Source organism: Eleutherodactylus coqui, chromosome 5 (genome assembly GCF_035609145.1).
Source record: "Eleutherodactylus coqui strain aEleCoq1 chromosome 5, aEleCoq1.hap1, whole genome shotgun sequence".
Lineage (NCBI taxonomy): Eukaryota > Metazoa > Chordata > Amphibia > Anura > Eleutherodactylidae > Eleutherodactylus > Eleutherodactylus coqui.
In genome coordinates this window covers 58162374-58185153 of record NC_089841.1, presented here as the reverse complement: position 1 = coordinate 58185153, position 22780 = coordinate 58162374, and the positions used below count along the sequence as shown (strand labels likewise).

At 42.5% G+C, this 22780-nt stretch overlaps 1 protein-coding gene across 3 annotated transcripts in view; it reads right to left on the bottom strand.

Annotated features, from left to right (window-relative positions):
- The window catches only part of ZBTB7C (zinc finger and BTB domain containing 7C), a 58222-nt gene that overhangs the window by 16625 nt on the left and 18817 nt on the right, over positions 1–22780 (bottom strand). Inside the window, exon 1 of one of the 3 annotated variants that reach the window (XM_066602583.1) lies at positions 22206–22226. The exons of 1 other annotated variant lie outside the window; for it this stretch is intronic. Coding sequence is in view for 1 of the 2 variants with exons in the window: in XM_066602581.1 (XP_066458678.1) it covers positions 7699–7754 (56 nt within the window). In the remaining variant the exon portion in view is untranslated. Of the gene's footprint in view, positions 1–7698; positions 7864–22205; positions 22227–22780 lie in introns of those variants that run through there. One more of the 3 variants, XM_066602581.1, reaches the window with a different exon arrangement.

The window sequence follows — 22780 nt, the reverse complement described above, 5'->3', positions numbered from 1 at the left end:
TATATGAATGTTCAATAAATCACTTTCTTATCCATGGAATAATAATAAGATCTTATGCCAGTCACTGATTAACACTACTGGCATTTGGCACCAATTCATCTCCAAATGGCATCAGAGATACTAGAACATTACCTAAATTTGGCACCAAGGTCAAAACCATTTAATTAGTACTGAAAATCGAGGCCAAAAAAAACCAAACTATCACTGGCTCCTTGGTCAGGATCATATAAGGGGCACAGAAAACATTGTACGCCGGACTACATCAGGGCAGTATTACCACCATTTCTCATTTTTCATACTCTAAATGTTCTGTTTCAGAATTGCTTGTAAACCAATAATCTTGGTCACATAATATTCATACTAGGGCCCCCTCCTAGCTCAACCCTCCCTACTAGGATAGGAGGTCCTCTACATAGAGGAGAGCAAGCTATGCCCGTTGACACCTCAGCCGTCCCTCAAAAGGAGAGCCAGGTGCTTGTTCACCTTCCTAGAGAAAAACAGGCCTTGAGAAAAGGGGGTTACCTAAATCCATATTTGTAAAGCTAGAGGTAACTAGTCTGAGGATCTACCAACCTTCTCTCCAGCAGGGGTTGCGAGGTTGAACAAGGACCTCCTCAGGTATGGTATAAATGTTGCACTGTCTGTGGAGTAGGTGTGTCCAATAGTTAACACCACCCATAAGGATGGGGAAAAACTCAGGTCGGAACCTTACGCTTCACGGAACCCCTCGTAGCTTCATGGGCTGCCAGTATAGTATATTTAAAATCGTTTTCCGAGACTTACATCAGTGGAGGGCCGACTCCTGGCACACCCAACGATTGCAGAACTTAGGAAAGTGCTGAGGGATCTTCATTGCATACTAGGCACAGTGCCATACATTGTATGGAGGCTGGCACTAGTATTGCAGCTCAAACCCATGCACCATGGGACAGAGCTACAGAAATGCCATATGACTGATGGATATGACGTTACAGGCCAATGAACAGGCAGCAGCTCTTGCCCGTGCACCATTGGCCCCTTCAAACAGCTGATCAGTGGGTTTGCAGAGAGTCAGCCTCCACTGATATGATATTGATGACATGTGCTAAGGATAGGTCATTAGTATCTGAGTCCCAGCTAATTCTGAAGCCTTTGGTACTACATTTGCTTCCTCACATTGTAATCCCTTCTAGGATAGCAGGGTGGCATGACTCTTGAACCATTGTTTCCAGCCTCCCTGTAAGAAGGTAACCCTGTGTAGAAGTACACACTCATGGGGTTCAGCAAGAGGGCCATGCTGAGCTGAGCTCTCCTTAATGATGGACTGAGTTTACAACATCACATATAACCTTTCTTGGGTGAAGTTGATATCAATGGGAGCATCGGAAATTACAGAGTACAAGCGTTCATCAATCTCCGGCACTCTCATTGAAATGGAGTGGTGGTACACATATACGACCTGTGTTCCATTCATGTGGTAACCTTCGGGACAACTGTCTAAGGATCGATGGGGGTCCTAGTGGTCAGACCCCCACCAATCATGAAGTTTCCCGCTATCCTAACGATATGGGTTGACTTTATAACTGGCACAATCCCTTTAATACAGCTGAGAGGTGGAACTCCTGGGCTTCAATGCAAAATCTGTACCAAGGACCCCACCTACCATGCGTTACTTAGAATACTGGTGTCTTCTTATGTGGAAGAGCTGCCCCAAAGGGCACCAGGGCCTGGGAGAGATTGCTATTTCTGCATCCTCTATAACTACTTCACTGACTAGTCTAACAATATGGACAATAACTTTTGTAAGAGCTATACAGGGAGTAGCCAAAAAGCCTAATCCAGTGCTATATCTCCATACTGGTGTCTAATATTAAAATAATAATGGCATAATTGAATAGGAAGGAATGGATGCCTTACACAATGGTATGGTGCACGGGCCTTTGGCGGCTCCGGAACATGACTTAGAATTTTGTGTTGTGACTTCTGTAAGAGAGAGAGAGTAAAACTCAATTGCAAAGTTGAAGAGTAGCATGTGAGAAGCAAAAATCCGCTTTTCATGTCTCTCTAAGTCCCATTGGACCGCTACTATGACTGAAGTAAGGAAAGCATACTTAAAGTAGCCCACTTCTACTACGATAGGGGCTCAATCATCCAGGAAGTCATCCACCATCATCTACAGGAGATTCAGGTACCAATCCAGGTTGAGAGTCCCTGGAATGAACACAGGTCCAACGAGGGGATTGCGTCAAATTTCAACCCACGTTCATGTTGAAATTTGCATTGTCTTCTGATTGGGTCATGCACTTAGTTGTAATTTGCATTGCATCGCCACTGAATCGGCGCTTCGCCATTGATTAACACGATGATAGCATCAGCCCTGGACTGCACCATCGAACGACTCCATGCATGTGTCATAGCAGAAGGAGGCCACTTCCAGTACGCTTTCCTTACTTCAGTCATAGCGGCGGTCCCACGGGACTTAGAGACATGGAAAGCGGATTTCTGCTTCTCTTCAACTTTGCTATTGGGTTTTACTCTCTTACAAAGGACCACAACAGAAAATTGAAATCCTTGTTGCAGGGCCCTCAGGGGACCGTGTGCCGTACCATCATGTAGCTCATCCATGCCTTCCTATTCAAGTACTCTATTGCTATTTCAATATAGTATTAAGAAATAGTGCTGGAACTGACTTTTTGACTACATCCTGAATTAAGGCCACATTGATTGTCACCCAGCTTTGCAAGAAGCATAAGAAAAAAGTTTCAATTGAAAGCCTTATGTGTACTCAGTAGTGATTTGATTGCACCTAAGGGTTAATGTTCCTTTTAGCAGCAGGATTGAGGATACTTCTGAGACTTAAACATTTCTGGATCGGCTGTGAACAGTCTGCAGCGCCTGTCATTAAGATCAGTGGCCCTTACATTGCCCCGCTCTTCGATTTTTCACGTTGTATAGGAAGAAGACATTCACAGGTCGATATTTAATTGAGAAATAGAAGAGGATGCTGTTTATTCAGTATATACAGAACGCATTAATTGGCGATGTGCGCTGCCTGCAGCCATTGTCCTGGTTAACCTTGATATATTAGAGATCAATACAGCAATAAAAATATAGCCATCTCTCCTGGAATACTCGAAAAGTGCTCAAAGAAAGTAATTGTTTTCTTAATCTTAGGCCGTGTCAGGCTCAGGGGAGACATTCGTTGTCAGTCCCAGACACATGATACTCCAGCTCATCGCACTCCCACGGCGAAACGAAAAAATGAAAAGCAGGAAAATATTTATCCAATCAGTGAGTATTATGCTTCTTGTAACAGAATGAATGCATTGTATCCAATAAGATCCTCTTAACCCCTTCAAGGGCTAAGATTTATCAGTTTTTCATTTTCCGTTTTTTTTCCATCCCGCCCTTCCAAGACATAACTTTTCTTTACTTTTCTGTCATTGTAGCTACACGAGGGCCTGTTTTTCGTAGAAAAAGTTGACGGCAATACTAAATTTATATAGTTTTTTTGTTTCTTACTACTTAAAAAAAATAATAAAACCCTTTAAAAATAACGGCATTTATCGCCATATTCGGAGACCCGTAGCGTTTTTATTTGTGCATCGATGGGGGGGTTTAAAGGCTTGTGGGTTGCGGGGTGAGCTGTATTTTCTGTCGGCGCCATTGTGGGGCCTATATGACTTTTTTTTTAATTTTTAATTAATTTTTTTCTTGCAGAGGGAGGATAAATAATAGAATATTTTAATAGAACCAACTTTAGGAATGTAGCAATAGCAATTATGTTATTATTTTTATTATGTTGATTTTTATTTGCATACTGTGAAAGTGATTTTTTTTTTAACTTTTAGAGTATACTTTAACTTTTTAAAACTTATTTTTACTTTTTTTTGCCTCACTAAGGGACCTGAACTTGTGATCATTTGATTGCTTCAAAATATACTGCAATGCTACTGTATTGCAGTATATTGTACTTTTAACAGCAGCGCATTAAAGGGTTGTCCCACTTTACAGAACCTTAGCACAATGTACCTTTTGGAACACTGCAACCATTTTTGTAACATATCCTCCTGCATGATTTTGCTTCCTGATGTAGATCTGACAGCTGTTAAATGATACTGCGCCAGACCGTTTTCTGAGGTTCCACCGATGTAGTGTACATACATCTAGTAGTTCTTCAACCTAGGGCAATGCACACTATGTCACTAACGATATAGTATTCAGTGCCTTGCAGGATGTGCATAAGCAGTGGGCACATGACATCAACAACAGCGTGCATGCGCAGTCAGGAACAGCACCTGTGCATGCGCTGTTTGGAGCGGCAGCCACGCATGTCCTCCACTGATGTGCAGTGATGGTCAGGTGCCACGAATGCACTGTTCTAGCTAGTTGTAGGAGTGTTACACCTGATTAGTAATGGATTGGAAAGGCTGAACTGAAAGTGACGCAGCCGCTCTTCCTGGACCAAAACAAGATGGCTTGCATGATTAAAATGGCAATAGAGAGACAAACAATGGAAATTAGGGTATAAGGCCTGCTTTAGGGGGTTACCAATGCTGAAAAAAAGTAAGAAAACCTCTTTAAGGGCTTAGTAGGCTGAAATCCATAGTAGGACTGGGAGACTTCACAAAGCCCCAATCTGCCATTGGCAACCAGGGACTGATCAGAGGATCAATGGAGCCCCCTCCCTCTATCCAGCCATTCAAATGCTTTGGTTAGCTTAACTGGAGCACATAAATGGTTAAAAGGGCCGGGATTGGCGTTATCTTTGATCTTGGGTGTTAACTGTATTTTACAGCTGGCAGGCAACATGTATAGAGTGGGCTCTTGGCTGTCAAGTTCACTAACCCTGCACACATTTGACTAAGAGTTCTTATCTACACTGATATGTTTGAACATGCCAATCAGCTGTGTAACTACAATATGATTTCAGCTTCTGGATGTAAATAATAATGTTTCTACTCACTGAAAGCAAGCAGGAATCTTGAAACTTGTTTGATATTGAAATGCAAAACTGTCAATGCCTCTACAGGGCTTCCTTGGGTTTAGAAAACTCACTTTCATATATGCTATTAGAGTATTCTGAGTTAAAGGGGTTATCCTAAAATCTAAAGCAATCCGCTCTCCACTGCTGAGATGGGACGTGAATCGGACACTGTTCTTTGGATTGGTGGGGGTCTCACCAGTGAGACCCCCCACCAATCATAAAGTCATCCCCTATCCTTATCTCATTCTCAGAATAGAGAACGGTTACAAAGAGCGTTGCTTCTGGAGGACCTGTCCTGTCTGTCCTGCATTACATAGAAAGTCTATTGACCTAATGGACACTGCGTAATACCTTATTTCCCCTGTGGAGGCGCTGCAGGTATTTTAAACACTTCTGTCAGATTTTCCCACTTCTGTCCTCACAGCAGGTGGACAATTTGTAATCGGCTTATTGCCAAGAGACTATTTCAACACATGGGGATTGTCCCAAGCAGACAATTCCTCTAATAGAAGACAGGGTTCACATTCACCATCCTCACCTGTTAGCCAGAAGTGTGAGCCCTCTTGCTCTGGAGGATTCAGCATGTATTTGAACAGCCCATTGTACTCAATTATGTAATACTTCATTTTTCCTTCAGCGGAGGTCAATTGGCTATAGACTCTATAGGGAGAAATCGCAGTAGGCCAGTCAAGTCATGGGCTGCTCTGGCATCAGCCCCTGGGAAGATGCCCGGACCTACTGCACTCTAGTGAGCTCACTGTGGTGATTCAGAGTTGATGCAGTATGGAGCACTTGCTACAGACCCTCCTCTCCTGCTGGCTCCGGGAGCCCAAGGAGCGGGTGCACATTAGCTACAGTGGGGGACCTTTTATTACAGATGGCGGTGTCGTTGTGTAGGTGGTGTTGGCGCCTATGCCCTCATTAGGTGGTGGCAACATCTGTTTTAATTTAAATACCCCCCTCTGTTCACTTTTTGGCGCCATAAATTGCTGAATTGGTGCAATTATGCACTGCGTTCAGCACACCCAGATCCAGAGAAACAAGCAAAAAATAGATGACCTCTCGAAGCATAGACCCAGAATGGGAAAATGTTGGTGTTGACCCCCTCGGATAGTAATTTGGACCCAACTACAACATGGGGCCATTTTTAAATTTCCTTTTAAAGCTATTTTAAATTCCCAATCCAGCCCTGCTCTTCAGGATTATCGAACACTTACTGCCGATCCCCCCAATGTTGATGGGTAGAGATGAGCGAACGTGCTCGTTTAGAGCAATTACTCCATCGAGCATCGCTTTTTTTCGAGTAACTGCCTAATCGGGCGAAAAGATTCGGGGGGGCGCCGGGGGTGAGCTGGGTGTTGCAGGGTGGGAGTGGGGGGAAAGAGAGAGAGAGCTCCCCCCTGTTCCCCCCGCTCCACCCCGCCGCCCCCTGAATCTTTTGCCGGAGTAGGCAGTTACTCGAAAAAAGCGATGCTCGATCAAGTAATTGCCCTAAACGAGCACGTTCACTCATCTCTATTGACCGGTAATTACTAGGGGTCCGAGCTTATAGCTAGAGGATCCTTGTAACAAATAGTAAAGCCAAGCAGACGCTTTTTTGTTGGAGAGTTACAATGAAAAACTTGCAATTTTGTATTGTATTTTTTTTACTTTTCTGCTTTCTACATTGTATAAATGTGTTACAAACAGAGCAAAAGGAAGCGAGATAAAGCCACACTTTCTTCTAACTTTTTATGAAAAGTTTCAGTATTCTTATGTTTTTCTTGTTATTCCATATTCTTGTAGCAACCCCTGTGTAATCTTTCTGCGTTGGGGAAGGGGAAGGTGTTTATTGCTGTCTGCTCTGTCTTCACTAAAGGGCAAAGCAAGTACAACTGTAAAGATATTAAATGCCCAAACACTGCCAAGAAGAGTAGGAGGAGAAGGCGGCGGAGAGACTGAGACAGGCAGCGGCAAGAGGAACCTGGGGTCATCAATTAACCCATCCTCTGCTGTAACAGGACAGCTTTAACTTTATAGGATCTTATGAACGACCTGAATGTGGAGCTATGAGTGCAGTATCCATACCAAAAGAGCAAATCTGGGGTGCATAGCCATTGGCTGCAGAGTAATATCACAGAACCACTTGTACCTGCGGCCTGACTTAGAAGAAAATCAACCCAATAGAAAAAAACATCATCTATGCTGCGGTGATAATAGAATGCGGGGGTACTGGAATCATGGGAAAGTGCTTTAGGTACTAAGAACCCAATTTCTGGGGGTTGGAATAGATTTTTAAACCCTTAATTGGGTAATTACCCTCAGAATCCGAAAATGTATATTATTTCACCAAAATGGCTATAACAATCACAACAGGAAAGTTCTTCAGGGAACAAAACTTATAGTAGCATTCGCTGAAATGAATGGAATGTTAACCCTTCGATATCAATCAAACCATTACCAAAGCAAGTCCAAAAACATTGCTTTTCTTGTCCTGCTTTCAGAGATATATGGATACAGTATAGCAGAGCTGAGTTTGTCCTGCACAAATCCATGTGATGTCTGAATATGTTGTCTATAGGGCTTAATTAAAAATGACATCTCTGTCGGAGTTACGGAATCATATGGCAAATCAAATGCTGTCCCATAGAGCCGACTTACGGACTGAGCTCAGCTACATCTACACTCATCCCTTGCCTGTACCCCCGGCCTGGTGTCCATGATTTCTCAAGTTGTAGATAAACATACGATACCTTGGTGTGTCTGTCGTTCTGGAGTTATGAACCCATCTGGGCAGATTTGCAATCATTGGGTTCAAGCCTCTGCAGTCACAGCTAGTACAGTAATCCAATGCAGGCAACTGACGAGACACCCAGTCCCTTAGGGTTAGACTGTGCTCCAGACAAGCCTGAGATTTTGGCTCGCAATCTGGTCACACCACCTACTAAACAACTCTACTAGTCCCCCCCACCCAACAACATCAGCACGTCAGATCAGAAGGTAAAGACCAACCCTTGTGTCTTCATTCAGAACACGGAATCCGGGCCAAGAGTGTGATTGTAAACCTGCCTAATAACCACACCCGAGCCAATAATCACACGGCCCAGCCCCAGCTTTCCCTGCTAATATCTCTGCTACAAAAACAGCACTGGTTCTGTGCTGTGCCCACTTTTGTTTAACCCTTGCCTGGTGGCTGCAGCTGTCTGGATGTGAACTACGGTATGATTCACATCCAGACAGCATAAAAACCAACAGAGAGCTAGTGTTGTAGTAATATTCTTGTACATAGGAGGCAGTATTATAGTAGTTATATCCTTGTACATAGGGGGCAGTATTATAGTAGTTATATCCTTGTACATAGGGGGCAGTATTATAGTAGTTATATCCTTGTACATAGGGGGCAGTATTATAGTAGTTATATTCTTTTACATAGGGGGCAGTATTATAGTAGTTATATTCTTGTACATAGGGGGCAGTATTATAGTAGTTATATTCTTGTACATAGGGGGCAGTATTATAGTAGTTATATTCTTTTACATAGGGGGCAGTATTATAGTAGTTATATTCTTGTACATAGGGGGCAGTATTATAGTAGTTATAGTCTTGTACATAGGGGGCAGTATTATAGTAGTTATATTCTTGTACATAGGGGCAGTATTATAGTAGTTATATTCTTGTACATAGGAGCACTATTATGGTAGTAATATTCCTGTACATAGGGGGCAGTATTATAGTAGTTATATTCTTATACATAGGAGGCAGTATTATAGTAGTTATATTCTTGTACATAGAGGCAGTATTATAGTAGTTATATTCTTGTACATATGAGGCAGTATTATAGTAGTTATGTTCTTGTACATAGGAGCAGTATTATAGTAGTTATATTCTTGTACATAGGGGGCAGTATTATAGTAGTTATAGTCTTGTACATAGGGGGCAGTATTATAGTAGTTATACTCTTGTACATAGGGGGCAGTATTATAGTAGTTATATTCTTGTACATAGGGGCAGTATTATAGTAGTTATATTCTTGTACATATGAGGCAGTATTATAGTAGTTATGTTCTTGTACATAGGGAGCAGTATTATAGTAGTTATATTCTTGTACATAGGGGCAGTATTATAGTAGTTATATTCTTGTACATAGGGGCAGTATTATAGTAGTTATATTCTTGTACATAGGGGCAGTATTATAGTAGTTATATTCTTGTACATAGGGGCAGTATTATAGTAGTTATATTCTTGTACATAGGAGCAGTATTACAGTAGTTATATTCTTGTACATAGGGGCAGTATTATAGTAGTTATATTCTTGTACATAGGGGCAGTATTATAGTAGTTATATTCTTGTACATAGGGAGCAGTATTATAGTAGTTATATTCTTGTACATAGGGGGCAGTATTATAGTAGTTATATTCTTGTACATAGGGGGCAGTATTATAGTAGTTATATTCTTGTACATAGGGGCAGTATTATACTAGTTATATTCTTGTACATAGCGGGGCAGTATTATAGTAGTTATATTCTTGTACATAGGAGGCAGTATTATAGTAGCTGTATTCTTGTACATAGGAGGCAGTATTATAGTAGTTATATTCTTGTACATAGGAGGCAGTATTATAGTAGCTGTATTCTTGTACATAGGAGGCAGTATTATAGTAGCTGTATTTGTGTACATAGGAGGCAGCATTATAGTAGCTGTATTCTTGTACATATGAGAAATATTATAGTAGTTATATTCTTGTACATAGGGAGCAGTATTATAGTAGTTATATTCTTGTACATAGGGAGCAGTATTATAGTAGTTATTTTCTTCTACATAGAGAGCAGTTATTATAGTAGTTATATCCTTGTACATAGGGGGCAGTATTATAGTAGTTATATATAGTGAAACGCGGGGTAAATCGGCGGCGTTTCGAGCAGCTAACCTTATTGCTTAATGTTCATGCTGCCAAATTCTACCGCAGAATTCCGCAGTGTGAAAGAAACTGCGGCATGTTCTAATTGCTAAGGGAAAAAAGCGTGGCCAGCTTCCATTGTAGTCAATGGAAGCCGGCCGCCATGCGATACTTCCGCTGTGAGAACAGCAGAAGTATTGCATGATTGCGTGGCACCAGCTCGCCGGACGTGACTCGAGAGGTGAGTAATGGGGTCTTGGGGGGCGTCGTGACGGACTCCGCTGCGATATTTCGCTAGCGGAGTCCGTTACAGGCGTGGGCATTAGGCCTAAGTAATTAAACTATCCTAGCATTTTACTACCACTTACTGTGATAGGAAAACCCTTATAATATCTTGACAATAAAGGATTTGCTACAATTGTATCTAGGCTAAATAAACATATCATATTAGCAGATCTCAGTCCTGTCTGGAGTTTGTTGCAATGTATCAGTGCAGACATAATGTTTCCCTCTGGAATCCACACTTTTTAGCTCAAAGGAGATTGTCTAGTTTGGATAGAATTGTAGCAAACACTTAGCTTTGAGTATTATGTCTCTATAGGAGTATTGCCATTAAGTGACAGCTAGCAGAGAATTTGAAAATGGTGAGGAATTAAAACAAAGTTTAAGAGCTGCAGAACTTTTTATTATACAATCCCATTTAAAGAACAAATTAGAATTATCCCCTGCAAATAAATGAAGAGACGATGGCGGTGAGAACATCACCAGAGAGCGATAGGTCTGACTACAGGGCTGAAGATGATGTAGTGCGGTCTAGTCTAATAATACCGGGGCCTCAGTGTAATTTTCTTTCATTAGCACCAGAGCTAAGAGCACATAAGAGTCAGATGTCAGTGACAGGTTACATTTTAGTAGCTTATTTCATTAGCGGTGAGAGACTCGTACAATGGTAGCATATCCAGGACAGAGAATGGCGGAAATCATTCTTTGGCGCTGAGTGACTGCTTAAACCAAAAGCTCGGTGTCTACATGTAGATTTTACACTTACATCTTAATTTCGCCCTCTCTAGTAGCATTTACTCACCAAGAATATGATTGACTTGCATAATTAATTCATCAGTATCCATCCTCTACAGAAAAAAAGGTGCCAAATGTACTTTTTTAACTTGGTTTTTTTTTTTCAAAATGTTCAGGAGACAATGCATTGGATGGTAAAGTTGTTCATCTTGGCCAAACATGGCTGATAAGCAAACATCAATGAATACAAGGCTGGGTGTCTGCCCTGACGGAAACAGTCGAGCTCGGCTGAGTTATGTTTTTCCATAACGGCCATGGAAGTCAATGGGAGTTATCCAAAGAGCTCCCAAGTTACAGAAATAATGTAACTCACTATAAGAGATGAGAGAGCATACTCGCTAAGCAAACTACTCGAGCGAGTAGTGCCTCATTCGAGTACCTGCCCGCTCGTCTCAAAAGATTCGGGTGAGAGAGATCCCCCCCCCCCCCCCCTCGTTCTTCCCCGCTCTACCCTGCCGGCACCCGAATCTTTTGAGATGAGCGGGCAGGTACTCGCATAAGGCACTACTCGCTCGAGTAGTTTGCCTTAGCGAGTATGCTCGCTCATCTCTACTCTCTATGCTATGCTCATTCACGTAACTCCCTGTGACTGCTGTGGGAGTAATGGGAAACAGCATAGCGCACATCACTTGCATATTTCCATTCTTCCAGCCACTGCATTGAGAGTGGCTGAGGGTGATGGGGGACAGAACAGAAGACGTGTATGAGTGAAAGAGGTGAGTTGAGAAATCCATTTTCAAAGAATTTAGAGTTTACACTGATGGGACTTTCATCAATTAGTGAGAAGAGTGGCTATAAAGAGCATCTCTTTGGAGGGCTCACCACGTCCATGCCTTACATGGACAGCCCATTGATTTCAGTTGGAACGGTGTAATACTTCCTTTCTCCTGTGGTGTCGCTATAGATAAACTGAACACTTACTGCCATGTTCCCGTGTTCACTCACAGACCCACCAACAGGACACCCTGCGATCAGTTTAATTTTGTGGAACCCTTCATGAAAAAGGTATTATCTAAAACAGACACCCTTTAATAAGAAGAGACTCACACAGATGCTGGGACTTTGTTGCTTGGTAGTGAGAACTAAGTAAGGCATTGGAAAAGCCATACATTTCAATGGGATCTTATCATACAAGCACAGACCTCATGCAGAGAATGGATTTATCTTAAAAAGAAAAAAGTTTTGTACTGTGTTAAGGCCCCTTTACACGCAACGATAATCGCTCAAAATTCGTCCAAACAGCCAAAAATGAGCAATAATCCTTACATGTAAACGCGGGCATCATGCACTTTTTGTTTGAACAATGGATTTTAGTTAAACGTAAAATCCATCATCTAGCCGCCAAAAGACTGAGTAAATACTTTCCATTTGAATGTATTTCGCTCATCTTTCAAAAGACGGCATGCTGTTCTTCCTGCTGCATGTTTACACTAGACCCGAGCACAACAATGCAATCTGTCGGCAGCCGTGAGGAGAACAATGGAATGTGCCCTCAGCAGTGTACACAGCTGGGAGTGTTTAAACACAAGCTGGGCTCTGCAAAAAACTCCTAGAGGTCCTTTTACATGCAAATGAAGATGATAAAGTGTTCATGGCCATTAATACTACTCTCACACAGGTGCTTTTTCCCGCGATTACTGCGGCGCTGAAATCGCGGTATAACGCCCGTATTGCTTTCAATGGAGCCTCTCAGAAAAGCAATCAATTGTGGTGCTTTCCAGCACTGTGATTCTTGAGCGGAGTCTGTTCTATTTTTTGGCGTTTAGCACACCTCATCAATGATGGGGAATGCTAAAAGCCAGTGTCGGCCGCAGCATCACTATGACCGAAAATGAAAGCAAATAGCGGCGCTTTGCTGAACGCTTGTTTCAAGGGAGGCCTAACACTTTATGCAAATAGATCGCTAAATGTTTCAGTCATTTGAAAGATTAGCTGTGCGTGTAAAAGGGCCTTAAGTAAGTCGGTAAAGTAATATATGATCTGAAGAATCATATCCTATTATGCCTGATGAAGAACCCTAAGTAGGTTTGAAAGCTTGCTGTAACAAAATGTCTTTTTGTTAGCTATTAAGAGGTATCATATCTTCAAGATTACTTTGTTTCTCTTACTGAGAACAATCACATTTTGAATTTATCATGCCGCTGGTAGACCAGAACCTGATTGTATCAATGTGTTCTAAGACCTGTTCTATCTGGTTAAGGCCGTCTGCACACGGATTCTGGATCCTGCAGGAGAATCCAACCCTGTGTCCGTCCGGTAACCCCAGTGTACCCGTCCACCATCTTCTAATCTGTGCTGTAGATGTGCCTGCCAGCGCTTCGCTGCCCATGCGCAGTACAGATTATGCCGCGCCATTGCTAGGTGATTATGCAGATACCGCAACCTTTCCGCAATGACAATCCAAGGGAAGCCGTCTGCACGGAAGCTGCAAGCAGAAAATCGCAATTGATTTCCGCTCATGTAGAGGAAATCGCGTTTTGCCATAGCATGCTATTAGCAGCATTTGCCGCGCAATCCGGAGGCGGACACCCACTCCGGATTCGGCAATGCAAATCCGCTGGTGTGCAGGCAGCCTAATTTTGCCAAAACTAATCTCTACGTAGATCACTATGATGAAGATGTATGAAATATGGCAGCTAGCAACTGACAAAAGGGATCATTTGCAAAGGGTTATGGCACATACAATAAACTTCCCTGTACTATATAATATGAACGACAGTCCAGGGTTAAGCTCCTGACTACCAATGCAATTTCCATAACATAACCTCCTCTCTCCCCTACTTACTAAGTGCCATTTATAATACTGGGCTGTTCTTTTGTGGCAGAGAGACTTCAGAACACCTTGGGCACCAGAACGTTTACATTTGCACCTACTCTAGCTCCATCCCTGTCCCAGGAGCTTTAAGTTTACATGGTGGCAGTGGAATACAATTTGCTGTATGTAACCGTTCTTATACCCAATGAATGTGTTTATAGGGGAGGTTTGTACATGAATCCCAAATTTAGACACATTTTCAGTCCCACCCAGACTTTTCACAGGACTACCCCAACTTAGACTAATTTCCTCTAACATTGCAACAGATCATAGGACATTTCAACTTATTCTAGTTTCTTCTAAAACTGCAACAAAAAGTAAAATGAAGATTTATGTAGTACTGATACATATTTTAAGGACTAGCCAAATTGCATTCTATACGGAATGTCACCGCAGGGACAATCAATTTTCTGCTGTAGTCACTAATGTAACCATGTGTTAGGGAGCTATAGTATAGGCAGTGCAAGAATGGCACAGAATTTAAAAGAGTTTTCCAGGACTCGGACATTGTTGACCTGTCCTTAGGATAGGCCATCAAGATAAATCGTAGGGGCAATCTCCTATAGCCTTTTCATTGTATGCAGAAAGGCTATGTAACCAATTGATGTGACATCACATGCCAATGAATAGGCCACAGTGATGTCACCTAAGCACCATAGCTCGTGGTCAGTCAGGAGAGGGGGACATGGGACCTCTATTCTCAGGATTAGTGAGGGTCTCAGCATTGAAACCCCCACTGATCAGGCTTTTATCACCTATCCTATAGATAGGCGATAACAGTTGATTTTGATAAAGCCCTTTTATGTCATCAAAAATCGCTTTAAACAGTCAGTAAATAAGTGTTTCATTTGTGGGTTATTATTAGGTGAAAGAAGCCCCCTTGAATACAGAACCCCCATAGTACCATGTAGATTCCTGTTTACAGGTATGCTGCCCTTTGTACTGTTATGTTTGCATTCTGCAAACCCTTTGCCCCCTTTATACAAGTTGCTGCAATAACTCAGGCAACATTTAGAGTATTTCGTATGAACAGGCTTGCGTTTTTGCTTATTCCCATCAGACAGGAATTCAGCATGAAGCTATTCCAGACTTCCCCATAATAAGTAATCCGGCTCTGCTCAGGCTTTTCGCTCTCGCTGTGGTTCCTTTATACAGCCCCACAGGGTTTTGACACATCTGCAGGGATATTAAACATCAAACTAGCACAATGCAGAGAGGACAATGCAGTCCCCGGTCTCCTCCTTGCACACCTACATTTTGTACATCTCGTCTCCGGGAAATGTGTTATTAAAGCCACCCACCCTAATAGCAGCGAGCTCTTACCCCCGGGCAAGAAGGTGTTTCAGCACCTGTTAAAATCTAAGTAGCTAGACACATACAAAACACGAAATCCCAGCCATGTTTATTCAAACCTGGGCGAGATGATTACTACATGTGCCCGTCTCCCTCAGGGAGTGTCACTTAATCATAGAAGAACCAGAATGCATCCTTATACATAATCACTCACCTTGGCTACTGATGCTCCTGATTTACCTGCACTGATAGTCATGTCAGTAAATTTGCATTAATGAGCAACCCAGTCTGCATGCCTCCCAATATTCAAAGAATCCCTGCCAGCTATGCCTCTAACTCCACCCCTTTGTGCCCATTCAATTAGTGCCACTCTGTGACCGTACAAAATAATAATGCCCCTCTATACCCCCTCAAAATAAGTGTTCCTCTGCACCCCTGAAAGTACCAGCACCTCCTCAAATAGTGCCACTCTATGCCCCTCAAAGTAATAATGCTCTTCTGTGCTGTACTGCCAATGCTTCAAAATAATAATGCCACTCTATGCCCCTCAAAGAAATATTGCCAATCTATTGCTCTTCAAAGTAATAATGCCACTTTGTGATATAGTGCCAATTTCATACTATTCATAATAGTCTTCTGTTCTCCATCAAATTAATAATGGCACCGTGTGACCCCCCCCCCCAAAAAAAAACGAAAAAAACAAAAACAAAAACAGTACCACCCTGTGCCCTCTCAAAGTGAGAGTGCCACTCTGAGTTCATTTTGCTAGTGCCCTCCTGTGCCCCTTAAAAATAATGCTGCCTCTCTGTGCTATAGTGCCAATATGAGCTCCTTCAAAATAATGAAGGTCCTATGTGCCTTCTCAAAGTAAAAGTACCTCTATGTGCCCCCTCAAATGGTGTCATTCTGCCCTCCCTCAATTAATGACATCCTGTACCCCTTTCAAAATAATAATGCCTGCATGTGTAATAGTGCCAATCTATGCCCCTTCAAAATAATAATGCCCCTCTGTGCCCCTCAAAATAATGGCGCCCCTTTTTGCCCCCTCAAATAGTGCCACTCTGTGGCTCCTCAGAGTAATAATTGTCTTCTGTGCAATAGTGCCAATATGAGCCCCATCGAAATAATAATGCCCTTCCATACCCCCTTGAAGTAATAGTGCCATTCTGAGCCCTTTTAAAGTAATAGGCACAGCACAGCTTGATATCCCCATTATATTTATATCACGTTTCTACACATTAACCCCTCTGGCTCCAAAAAATATATATGTTTTTTATTGTATTATGTACATAACGCCCCAATATTCTGTAGCGCTGTACAGAGATTGTCATCGCTGACATCGGTCGTCATTGGGGCTCATAATCCACATATACTATATTAGGTCACTAATCAGCACATATAACCCGCTATAACCACAACCACCCATTGATGTCTTGGACTTAGCATTGCATGGCATAAGGAGACACATAACCCGTTCCAACACCCTTGTGTAGCCTCATTAAAATCTCACTCTGTGTAAACTGACGTGATTTCTACATCCCACCCATTTTTATGATGGTTCATTTCCAAGTGTTCATTTGCATGGAAGTGAAAGGTGAAGGAGCTCTCAACAGGGAAGACCAATCCCAGCTCTACACATCCTGCGAGAGCGAATTCTCAGGAAGGAGCTCCCCTCCCTCCTGTCATCCAGGCCCACACCTCTCATCTGTCCATTGTACATATCTATTATGTCCTTCATCCACAGACATTGCTACTTTTGTTTCCTTTAGTGCGCAAGTGGCAATAAAAGTGATGTAATAATCTACTGCAGTTTATTACGCTGTGAATCAAACCGGCTGCAGGTGAACAAATTCGACAGAAAGCTGATTGTTGAACAACATTTTTTGTCCTTGAATGAACCATAACTGAAAACTACTATCTCCAAGCCTACAAAAAAAATTTGCATCTTTAAATTTTTGGGACCAGATGGCATTGGAGAAGGAATCTAACTTTGACATACATTCAATTTCTCAAGACATGAATTTTTAAGACTTGTTGTCTAGTAACATAAAAATCAATATGTCCATGCAGTTCAGCCTATTCCTCCCCACCTTCCCCCAATGTTGATCCAGAGGAAGGCAAAAAAAAACAAAACAAGAAGGTAAAAGCCAATTTTCCCCAATTTAGGAAAAAAATTCCTTCACGACTCCAATCTGGTGATCGGAATAATCCCTGGATCACTGACACTTCTGAGTTAATCAGTGATATAACATGTAATATTATAATGTTCAAGAAAGACGTCCAGGCCCCTCTTGAAATCTTTTATCGAATGTGCCATCACCGCATCCTCAGGCAGAGAGTTCCATAGTTTCACTGCTCTTACAGTAAAGAACCCTCTTCTATGTTGATGTAGAAACCCTCTGTGACAGTAACAAGGATGTTCCCTTGTTACTATTGCAGTCCTGGGTATAAATAGATCATGGGGGAGATCTATTTTTTTATCCTCTACAGTCCAGAATGGAATAAATTGATCTTTTTCAAAATCTAGTATACAGATATCTTGTACAATTACACTCGGATGCGTCTAAATCCAAAGTCTATTCTAATTTCACAACCTCTCAGAAAGCAGCTGCCATTGCTCTGAAAAATGAGGAAACTCTCACAATAAAAATGGCGAACAAAGGAGGTTGCATTGCCGTTATGATCACTGACTTCTGTAAATCACAAGTATTATCTATGCTGTCTGAGTCTTAAATTTTTCGAAAACTGCCTGCAAATCCCATCTCCTGATTCCAAAGGGATCTTCCCAGCTCTTAAAAGATGGAGCCTCACTTTGGGTTGAAAATCCAGTTACCCCCATTATGCATGCTCTCCCAAAACTTCATAAGGGTTTATCCTTCCCCTCCAATGAGACTTCTCATTGCCGACACACAGGGTCACTGGTCACTTAACAAAAGATTGTGTGAAGGGCTTGATTGGTTTTACAATCTCTCGTCTGTAATGTTCCGGGTTTTTTAAAGGGATTTTAAGAATGCTTTATATAGTTTGCAGAATTTGGTATGGAGATCTGACTATACTTGGCTTTCTGGTGATGTCATCTCATTGTATACATGTATATCCCACTGTAGCTCTAATGGCTCTGCAACATCATCTCACCAAATAGTCAGTACTCGTTGGCCTTACAAAACGTTTATCATGTCTGTTGCTCATTATCTCATCATAACTTATAATTTGTTTCTCTTTGATGGTGTTCATTATCTGCAGACTGAAGGAGTGTCCATGGGGGCGAAATATTCCCCTTCGTTAGCCAACTTGATTATGTCATTTTGGGAGGAATTTCACATCTTTTTCCCTAATAACAGTTTTTCTCAATATATCTACTGGCATGTTAGGAACATTGATGACCTCCACCTTGTTTGGAGGGGTCCTGTTGCTGCCGTCCAAGAATTGTTGGATTACATTAATTATAATGAATTTAACCTGCGGTTCGCATCTAATTTTAAGAAGCGTGCCATTTCTTTCTTGGATTTACACTTAATTGGGGTTCCTCACGATTGTGTGTGCACTTCCACTCTTTGGAAACCTCTGGCAGAGAATACTATACTTGGGGTAAATAGCAAAAATCAGATTGACACCAATAACCCCTTCCAATCCAATTTTGGATTCAGGGTTTCCTAAAAGGCTTTGTCTTTTTACTGTTATACAACAGTGCCATCTGCTGGCTAAAGCCAGTGTGTGTGCGCCAGAGAGGCTCTGACAGTGGAGTAGCTGGCAATAGACTGTAAGAATACCCTGTTGGATGTCTTCTGACATTGGAGCTGTACAAGCTTCAATCAGAATGTAGGAAGACGTCAGAGCAGATGATTATGTAGGCGAATGTGAGGTTGTGGGTCGGGTCTAGCTGCTCGGAGGACATCGCCAGACCAGAGACTGTAGCTCCAGGAAGATAATTTCTATGAATGACTGAGGATAAGAAGTAACTCTTCATGGATGTTAAAACAGGGGGTCAACATGGTTGACAATAAATCATGTCAAGAACTGTTGGAGAATTCATCCATATCAGGTTTGGTGGAAGGTAACAATTCATCCATTTGTCTTATTGGTTATATAGCCCTCAGTATAATCAGATGAAGGATATTGCTTGTGGATACCTACCTGTTCTCATTAATGATGATGATAAGCTTCGAGAGATTTTAAGTAATGGGTGTAAATTTGCATACAAAAGGGCACCTACACTTGCCAACATCTTGACTTCCAGACTTTTTATTTCGCCTAACTTTACTGGTAACACATGGCTACATCTTAAGGGTTTCTTTAAATGTGGGCCTTCGTCCTGTAAGACTTGTACATTTGCAAAAGCCTTAAAACAATTTCAGGATTCTGTGAATAATCGCACTTTCCATATCAAAAGTTCTATTAATTGTAACACTGAATCAATAATTTATATTTTGAAATGTGTAAATTGTAACAAATTCCATGTGGGCTGCAGGTATAGAAAGTTCACAGTACGTTCTGGAACACCTAAATGAAATAGAGACATCTTCTAGAAGTCATATGACCATGCCTCCAGGCCTTTTGTCACAACAGATCCACATCTTCATCAAGGCTTTTTGGTATTGAGAGAGTAAGGCGTTCGATACATGGGGGCAACATCAGATGTCAACGTCTGAAGAGAGACGCTCTTTGGATACACAGTTCGAAAAATGTTGTACCACATGGCCTCAGGCTGCCTTCACATCTGCACTGGAACCTTGGAGGTTCTGTCATAGATCTAGCACAAAATACCGGGCAGCTGAGCGAAAAACGAATGAACTCCATTGTAGTCAATGGGGTCCATTTAGCGCTATTCAGCTCTGTCACAAGATGAGCCGTTCGGCCAGGGAACTGCACTCTCCTGCTCCCCAAACAAAGCAGGAAAATGGAACCTCAGGGTACAGATGTGAAAGCAGTCCTAACCCCTTTTCTCGTAGCTATTAGCTGCGAGAAAACGTTGCCTGAGAATTGCTACCATGTGAAGCATTGGATTCCAATGCATTCATTTACATGGACGATTGTTTTCTCACAGCGTCAAAATATAGGCCATAACAGCCACACATAACAGGCTTGGATACAGTCGCTAGTATTATATATAATTAGTTTAAAGGGGTTCTTTGGGATTTTTACAGACTTTTACTATCGATGACCTATGTATCCTCAGGATGGGTCATCATTAGTTGGTTGGCGGAGATCCGCCGCTCAATGGGAGGTGTGCCTGCACTACCAAAACGGGCTGCTGCAATATGGACAGTGCTGTCCACACTGACAGTGGGCCTGGCAATCAGCTGAATGGTGTGGGTCTCAAGTGGGAGACCCTGCCAATCATCTATTGATAGTGGCATGCCGTCAATAGAAGCAGACCATGGAACTACTATGGGGTCCACAGGGCAGGAGGGCCAAGGGTCGAATGGCCCTGTTACCACCAGCCCAATTTTTGGAACCTCATTTCCTTGAACCACTGTCTTACAATAAAAATGTGATGATTGCATAGGTGGTCAATAGTAGTAAAGTCCTGGACAATCCCTTTAAATACAGCAGCTCATTAAACTGTATGACACATGTAAGCTTAAATGCCACGGCTCAGTGCAAAGTATTACACATAGTAGACGCACAGCTCAGCAGACAGTATCATACAGGGTAGGCTTAGATACAGAGATACGTGGCAACTCTCCCAACACCCAGAAGAACAAACAAATCTGCCAGATACTGCAGAGTACAGGAACAGAGAAATGTGGGTGTCTGTACATATGGCCTGGAGTATAAAGGGGTGTCTTTATTAATGGGGTCTGGTCTGGGGTCTCTGTTAAGGAGGATCTGGTTTGGTGTCCGGTCTAGGGTTTTTCTGGGTTGTATTCACAGGTAGTAGATTTGCTGTGGAAAAATCTGCACAAAAATCCCCACTATTTGGTGCAAATTTTGTCTCGTATTTTGTTGCGGATCTGCAGCAGATTTCATGCTTTCAATTTCTAATTCAATTGAAGGGGTGAAACCCACAGAAAATCCACAGAAAAATCCACAACAAACACTGCATCAAGTGGTGCGCAGATTTTTTTTTTTTTTTTATAATCAGTGTTTATTGAAAATTTTTTGGTTATTCAACAAGTACAGACATGAAAAAAGATAGATTTAGTTACAATGTCTGATGCAAGACCATTCAAAATCGTTCAGAGTCTCATTAAAATATAGTACTTAAGTACATCAGCAGAAAACAGCGCAACCACGTGGCTATTAGGACCAGGGTAAGCCCGGTCGGGGAGAAGGTCTCCACAACGGGACAGGCCCACAGCCCCAATATGTTTGAAACTGGGGAAACAATGAATCAACACAGGAAAGAAGGGGAACAATACATGGGAAACAGAAGGGGAGTGGAAAAAGAGGAAGGGGAGGTGGGGGGGGGGGGGGAGTAGGGGATGATCCCCACCGGGATTTCCTTGGGCGAATAGGTCACTTTGGCTTAAGCTAATCCTGGGTCTCCGTTCTCGTAGGAGGGAGGAGGTGTAAGAGAGGGAATGAGGCACCACATCTCAAGAATGGTACTCGGCTTTGACTGCCACTCCATGGTGGCAGTCAGGGAGCCGCCGCCACATCACCACACACAGATTGCAGTGAAGGGGAATCAGCGTCCAAGCCCACCTCGTCTCTAATGGATCGCCATGGGCTCCATACCTGTATGAAGGTTTCGTGAGTACCCTGGGACCAACTGTACAGCTCCTCGAGATTAAAGAGGAGATCTAAGTGGTGCAGATTTTGATGCGGATTTACTACGGATTTTTTTTCACTGAGGATAATCCACAGGAAATCCGCAACGTGTGATCGCACCCTTAACATGTAACTGCGCTTTCCAAAAACTTTTGACATGTCATAGGAACATGTCAAAAGTTTTGATCGCTGAGTTTCCATCTGCTGAAACCCCTAGCAAGCTCTAGAACAAAGCAGCTGAAGCACTTGTCCGATCGCTGTCACTGCTCGCTAGCTGAGGATGAGCGCAAAAGAAAATCTATGACCACAGCTACTGAGCAGCTGCCTTGTTCTAGCGATCTGTTTTATGGTACCCCACGATAGGAGACCCCAATAAAATGAACCCTACAGCTGGCTATACCATCCATAATCCCCATCACTCTGCACATAGTACTGTAGTATACCTTTGCGGTATGATATTACCTGTTTTTTCGTGCCGCTTGAGAAGGGGTCAGTGGGGTGCCCGTGTGACTGCCAGGCCTGCTGCTTTGCGGTGACTCATTCATCTACATTGCGGAAGTTTGTGGCTGCCCACCAAGACTTGAGAAAACATATCTGAAGTTTTCTTGAACTCCTTGGCTCCGGTCACCTCTACAGGACACTTCAGGCTCCCATCTGGGGACCCATATATATATCCATACTTGACAATATAATTCTGCTCTCTGTTCAGGTGCCCGCAGGAAGCAACCCACTACCCCCCTTCCCAAAATAAACCAAGTTTGGGAAGAGTCCGGGAGATACTATTTCAGCTGCAGCCCACTCTGGGTGGGTTCGCTTCCTTTCTAAAATAAAATTCAGACCATTTCCCGACCGCAACATCTCAAAGAGCTTAGAACAGAATGGAAAAAGTCAGATAAACACATGGTGATAACTCTGCCGTCCTAGGAGTATCGGTGGTACGGGGTTTGCCCACCAGGATGTGAATATATATACAGATATATATAGTGAGGAGAAGGGAGGGGGGGCAGACGTTTACTACATAGCAAGTGAAATAAGCA